This window comes from Sinocyclocheilus anshuiensis, unplaced genomic scaffold (assembly GCF_001515605.1).
Source record: "Sinocyclocheilus anshuiensis isolate Anshui unplaced genomic scaffold, SAMN03320099.WGS_v1.1 scaffold1486, whole genome shotgun sequence".
NCBI classification, from domain to species: Eukaryota; Metazoa; Chordata; class Actinopteri; order Cypriniformes; family Cyprinidae; genus Sinocyclocheilus; species Sinocyclocheilus anshuiensis.
Window position 1 is genome coordinate 60,768 of NW_015552651.1, and position 7,163 is coordinate 67,930.

The window sequence follows — 7,163 nt, forward strand, 5'->3', positions numbered from 1 at the left end:
GTTGCGGTCTCTGAACATATGAACACTAGCGCCATCTACTGGACAGAAACAAATATAGGCGATAGAATGTGCTAAGAATCTAAAAAAAATAAATAAATTTAAATGGTACTTTTTATGGCATACTTTTATGACAAAAATAATCCCATCTCAAGCCGAAACTAACAATGACTGTGTCATTATCACTGCTGGACATAAACCACAGCATAGACAAAGCTACATTTACAGAGTACATTTACAAACAACAGTGCTGTATAACAATAATAAAACACTAAATAATAATAACACAATATCACTTCATACCTCAAATAATATTGGAAGCCAAAGAATAAAAATGGGTTCTCAGATTATATAAAAAATATAGCAAGAGTAGAAGAAAATCATGAAATATTCAATAGAAGGCCATTCCACAATTTGGGGGCGGTAACTGAAAAAGCCCTATCACCACAGAAAAGATTGATTTTGTATTCTGTATTGCTTAGTTTTACTTCCAGCACACTAATGTATGTTTAGAAATGATTGTAAAACCCTTTAATTGTTGACCAGTTTTCCTGTTCTCCCCTTGACTTACAATCACCATTATTCTCAATGACATTGCATTTAAAACCATTTCCAAAGATGTGCTGACACATGGTGAGAATAAGTTAGTAAGGCTACCACTGCTTTCCCCCAATGATTTCAGTTCCTGCAGCCTCAGAAATACCCTTAAAAAATAGTCATAAGACTGCATCACCACATGGACCAATTCCACTATTCGTAGATCACTACTGAACATTACAAACGTCCTGTTTGCCCTGCTTTTCTTATCAGTAACAGCTCTCTTCATGTTTACATTACAGTTGTGCCCTCCTGCATATTTTTTTCCCCATTGTTATCTTTAATTGTTATATGACTCTTATCAAGAGGTCAGTGTATAGAGAAAAACAAAACTGCAGTATATGAGTGGCCATGCATGGGTCTTTGGTTAAGTGAACATTACTATGAATTGGACAACTTAAATACGTAGAAATTCATCTCAACTTCACATCTAATCAAATATCTCAGTTTCAGCCAACAAATAATTTCCTTTTAGGGACCCTGCATCAAATGTTTTTTTGACGTCATGATGCACAAGCTTGTTTGCCGCTCAGAAATTTCTGCTCAACCGCCATTTTCTTTTTCGTCCTGGACTTGGATGAAAAATAGGTTGAAAATTAGTTTTAATGTACTGTATATACATAATAATGCAACATTTGAACGTGTTTCAGTTGTCTATGAGTCAATTTACATCGTTTGTGAACATGAATACTCACAAAATCTTAATTACATTTTTGAATTTCCGCGACCTATGACTTGTGTTTGTGACAGGTAAGCACTAATGCTGTGTTCCATTTGTACTCTGAATTGAAAATTCCAAATTCCCAGTAGGAACTTTTAACTGGAACACCCTCCCCAGTCAGAGTTCCAACTCGGAACTCACAACAACGCCAACTTCAGAATCCAGTATCAATTTCCGCCACACATAGCGTTTGGTGTTGAGGCCAATCATTCAATTTTAGTCTCATCTGCCTCAGAATCTTCAAGGTGCATTTTGGCAAAGCTCAGTCATGACTGCATGTGGCCTTTCTTGAGGAGTGGCTTTTTAAATGGTAAATTTTTGTAATACACAACATCACTTCACATCTCAAATAATACTGGAAGCCAAAGAATAAAAATGGGTCTTCAGATTAGATTTAAAAATAGCAAAAGTGGAAGAAGATCGTAAAATATTTAATGGAAGATGATTCCGCAATTTGGGGGCAGTAACTGATCACCACAAAAATGATTGGTTTTGTGATCTGTATTATTCTCAGTGACACTACATTTGAATCCATTCCCAAAGGTGTGTTGACGCATGATGAGGACAGTTTAATGAGACTACCTCTGGGTTTCCCCAATGGTTTCAGTTCCTGCAGCATCACAAATAAATTAAAAAAAAGCTTTAAAAACATCCTGCATTATTGAACTATTTTTAAACAATATTTATTTCCCCCCATTTTCTCTCTATCCCCCTACTTGTTCTCTGCAATGTTGTATTTAAAAAACAAATCTTTATAAAAATACTGACTACTTCAGCTTCTGAAAACCCTGTAAAAAAGAGGAGTGCTATATAAAATGCTCTGTATACTTTGTGTTAAGTTAAAATGTTAACATTTTCTGCCCAATATTAGAATTTACAAGAAACATATTCAGTTCAATTAATATTTATTTGAATAACTCTTAAATGCAAATATTTCCCCCTAATAACGCAAGATGTAGAATAGACACACAAAGGCACACATCAATCATCTTTTGTTTCCTATGGTTAGAGACTGTGTGAACATGATACAGTCTCACTCAAAAGGTGTTTCAGCATTGACATTTGGATAACAAAGCTGCTCAAGAGTCTCAGTGCTAGGCTGCCACTGCCACTGAGGAATTCCTCCTCACACAGCGCCGTATTGTTGCCTGTTCACATCAGACACTAACACTCACATCAGAACAACAGCAACAAAATCTCATTAAACAACTTTACAAAAATCATGTTTTCCAGGATATGATTGTGTTATACAGTAAAAGTCTAACATACAAACAGAAAAACCAACAGTGTCTGTCTCAAGTGTTTGGTTTCTGGCACTGAAAACAATTGTTCCTTGTTTCTCTTCGTTTTCATTCGTTTCTTTTGTTCTACCCCAGACTGATATCTCCAGCAAACAGGGTAATAAGCAAAATGACAGAGAATCCGGTGAGTAGCCCAGCATTTTGGATCAGGAAGAACACAACCCTTCCTCGATAACCTTTGGTATGTGTTGCCATGATACTGTTCATCTCTGGGAACTGGAAAAATAGCAAACATTGTAATTAGAAATTTAAAGAAAGTGTTTACACAACTCTCTGGAATACTTGATTCTGATTGGTCAATCAGGTAACTTTTTTTTTAACGCAAATGGCAGCATCTTTCATCTCAGTTAGTAGTGTTTGTAGTGTAAGTGATCTTAGTATGTGTTGCCATGATACTGTTCATCTCTGGGAACTGGAAAAACAGCAAACATTGTAATTAGAAATGTAAAGAAAGTGTTTACACAACTCTCTGGAATACTTGATTCTGATTGGTCAATCAGGTAACTTTTTTTTAACGCAAATGGCAGCATCTTTCATCTCAGTTAGTAGTGTTTGTAGTGTAAGTGATCTTAGATGATTTTAATATTACTGTAATATTGTTGCTATGTTTGCTCATTTGCTAGGCCAGGTGGTGACAAATTGGGTCCTCTCTTGAAATCTGGTGTCTCCAACTGGTTGTGTGTACACACAAACTATAATAATTTAAAATATGTATAATTCCTATATAATGCATTAAAAAACAAATGGGACATAGTGTAATTATCTTTGACCTTACATTTTACATTTAACTGTTAATAATAACAATTAAGAACAACAAAAACATTATTTTACACGTACTTTAACACATTATTTTAAAGACTACGACTCAACTAAAACAGATATTAATGGTCATTATAACGTAGTTCAAATGACATGCATCATAACATGTTGCGATTATGTAGAAACTGTAGTAAGGCATGAAAGGGAGTACCCATTAAAAGTTCTTTAAAGCCAATGGAGACCCGATTTCTAGGGAAGACCCGATTTATCATGACACCAGCTGTTTTGTTTAATGTAGTTTACTATTCTTATCTTAGCAGAATCTTTACGTTATAATACAAGTTAGGTTATAAAATAATTTAAAATGAAATCAATTTTTCATGGCCATGTTTTATGCCAAGTGGGATAATGTACATTCAGGCAGTCATTACTGCAAATCATTTTAACATTTACCACAGTAAGAACATGTCTTACCATGTCTGCAAGGGAGATATAGAGGAACATTCCACCAGCAATGGCAAAGATAGCATTTGGAGCAAAACTACTGCCCAGCAGGATCCCCAATGCAAGACCGAGATAACAGCACATCGCTGACAGCAAATTAAAACACGCAGCCTGACCAACACTCATGCCCGAGTTCAACAGCATGACAAAATCACCTACAGAGAGACAGAGAAAAAATTTAGACTTTAAAAAATAAATGATATTTTGATGATAAGTCTCTATGTCTGTGTTTTACCCAGCTCATGAGGGAACTCTTCACAGAAGATTGCAATAGAGGTGCTGAAGCCGGTGAGTAGAGAGAGTGTGAATGACGCTCCGATGGCCAGACCGTCTATGAAGTTATGCACAGCATCACTAACAGTGATCATCCACGCCACAGTCTTTATATTAGACATTCCATCCCCTTTCAGCCAGCGACAAGTTAATAACACACATGCATTCTGTGCAGAGAGGAGACACTGTTAGAGGCCATTCACACAGAACAATAGGTTACTGTCGTAACCCCGGTTCTCTGAAACATCAAGTGGAGAGATCCACCTATGGGAAGGGCATCCATACCTGACCTCTGCAGAAACAGAGTCTGGCTAGACAGACAGAAGCGTGCAACCAATGTTCGGTAAGGCCCACCCCCTTACCTGAGAGCATATAAGGCCTGCATGCGCTGCTGTTCTCCAGTAAGTATATTCGCTTCTTGTGCGGCAAGCGGGGCAAAGCTTGTGGATCTCTCCACTCAATGTTTCAGAGAACCTGGGTTACGACTGTAACCTATTGTTCTCTTTCATCATCTTGTGTTCGGGATCCACCTATGGGAAGGACATGGACAGCTCCCCAATTGCCCAATACACTCACAGTGAGGTTCTGTAAGCCAGAGAAGGACGTCACCCCAAGGAGGCAGTGCCTGACACGTCCCATAATCAAACACCTGGCAGCCCTGACACGCACACATAACTGCTGTATGCAAGCAGGACATGAAACATGTATGAGGCATACACAAATTAAAATAAACCCAGCAACACATATATAAACACCCAGGCACGAATATAAATGCATGCTTGGTGACACGAATGTGCGTGGCCTGACCTGTTCCTTGCTACAGTGCTACAGAGGTTTTGGTGACATCCAATCGGTAGTAACGCACAAACGTGGGGGGAAAAGCCCAGCTGGCAGCCGAGCAGATATCCTGCAGTGACACTTCCCCTGAACAGAGCCCAAGAGGCGGCTAAGCCCCTTGTAGAATGAGCTCTGATGTCTCCTGGGGTTGCACTCCCTTCGATTCATATGCCAGAGCTATAGCCTCCAAAAGCCAATGTGAGAGGTGTTGCTTAGATATGGGACTCCCCCTGTGAGGGGGCGCCCATGAAATAAAGAGCTGGTCACTCTTCTAAAAAGCACTGGTCCTGGTCATATATGTCCGTAATTCACGAACAGGACACAGAGCATTCAGCTTCTGATCCTCTGTGGAGGAAAAAGGAGGAGGGTGAAAAGCGGACAGCTCCAACAACTCCGATGTGAACGCAGAGAAGCATTTAGGTATAAAAGCTGGATTAAGCTTAATGAAAACCTTATCTCCACTAAGAGAGAATTTAGTGCAGGAGAGTGCATATAGCTCACTGAAACGTTTAGCTGATGCCAAGGCCAAGAGCAAAGCTGTCTTAGGGAACAGCACCTTTAAGGAAATACTTCCCAGGGGCTCAAAAGGATATTGCGACAGAGCCTCCAGCACCACGGAGAGGTCCCATTCAGGAACAGTTCTCCTGATGACTGGCAAGGAACGACAGGCACTCTTCATAAATCTGCAGATTAGAGGATGCTGCCCGACCGTTGAGCACTCAAAGCCCACATGACAGGCAGAAATAGACGGGTAGACCTTAATTGTAGAAAAGGACCTTTATCCATAAGGTCTTGTAAGAAACATCAGGAACTGAGCACCGATATTATGTGAGACCATGCCCATCACACCACCCTTCAAACACTTGCCACTTACAACCATATAAGGGCTGTGTAGAAACAGCTCTGGCATTCTGTATAGTAGCAACCACACGAGGGGAAAGCCCTAGTGCGTTTAAGTTTTTCCTCTCATGGGCAAGGCCCAGAGAGCCACCCTGTCTGGGTGTGGGTGATAAATCTCCCCGATCGCTTGAGACAATACGTCTGTGCGGAGGGGGAGGCGTCATGGCTGGGCATATAACAGAGGGATAATCTCTGCCAGCCACAGTGCTTTGGGCCACCTGGGTGCTATCAGAAGGAGAGACAGGCCCTGCTCTCTCACCCTGGCTAGTGTGGGAATTATCAAGCACAGGGGAGGAAAAGCATACAGCAGCACTTCGGGCCACGGGTGGGCATTGGGGAATGACAGAGGGGGCGATGGCCTCCTCATCCTCTGAGACCCCGAGAAGGCTCGCGTCGTCATCACAGCTGGAACCGGCCGGTTCATTGTTCATCGGCAAACGGGAGGTTGCCCGCAAAGATCCTCATCGGGGAACGCCGGATTGCAGTCGAGAGACACTGCGCCCCGGGACGCACAGGCGGCTCAGGATGCGAACACCACTAACCTAAGGCTGAATAAAAGACTGTCACGTCTGGCGGAGGCTGATCTGGCAATATGTCCTCCTGAAGACACGCAAGTGGGCAGTTTAAAATTCAACCAAGATGTGTGTCAACTGGAGAACAGCAGTGCATGCAGGCCTTATATGCTCTCAGGTAAGGGGGTGGGGGCCTCACCGAGGCACTGGATGCACGCTTCTGTCTGTCTAATCAGACTTGGTGCAATTGGATGCTTTTGTAGAGGTCAGGTACAGATGTCCTTCCCATAGGGGGATCTCGAACACGAGATGATGAATGAAACTTTTTTTTACAAACTTTTTAAAAACATGCCTTTATACCTTGTGGGTTTTTGTTTTTTTTTTGCGTTTTTGGAATGCGGTGTCATTCGCAAGTTGCCATAAAAAAAAAGACACCAGAGGTGAACACTGTTTTTTTCTTTTTAAGTTTGTCTTTTTAAAGAGATAGTTCACCCAAAAATGAAAATTTGATGTTTATCTGCTTACCCCCAGGGCATCCAAGATTTAGGTGAATCGGTTTGAACAATCCGGATACAATTGGACATAGTGGTGTATTAGAGGTAAAAAATGATATAAATACTGTTCGGTTTCTGAATCCATGTATCATTCGATCATTCATTTTTTTATTTAATATCGAAAGTAAAAAAATGAGAAAACGGCTCCTTTTTCGTTTTTTCCCAAAAAACGAAAAACGAGAATTCACCTTAAGTTTTCATTTTTCGT

The 7,163-nt window shown here is 40.6% G+C and overlaps 1 protein-coding gene across 1 annotated transcript in view; it reads right to left on the reverse strand.

Moving 5' to 3' along the window:
• Positions 1 to 2,256: 2,256 nt before the first annotated feature.
• Positions 2,257 to 7,163, reverse strand: part of LOC107667057 (zinc transporter ZIP8-like) — a 10,485-nt gene continuing 5,578 nt past the window's right edge. The window contains exons 6-8 of the mRNA XM_016458640.1: positions 4,115 to 4,319; positions 3,850 to 4,034; positions 2,257 to 2,832 (exon numbers count right to left, since the gene is read on the reverse strand). Coding sequence (XP_016314126.1) covers positions 2,683 to 2,832; positions 3,850 to 4,034; positions 4,115 to 4,319 — 540 coding nt within the window. The 3' untranslated portion in view covers positions 2,257 to 2,682. The remainder of the gene's footprint in view (positions 2,833 to 3,849; positions 4,035 to 4,114; positions 4,320 to 7,163) is intronic.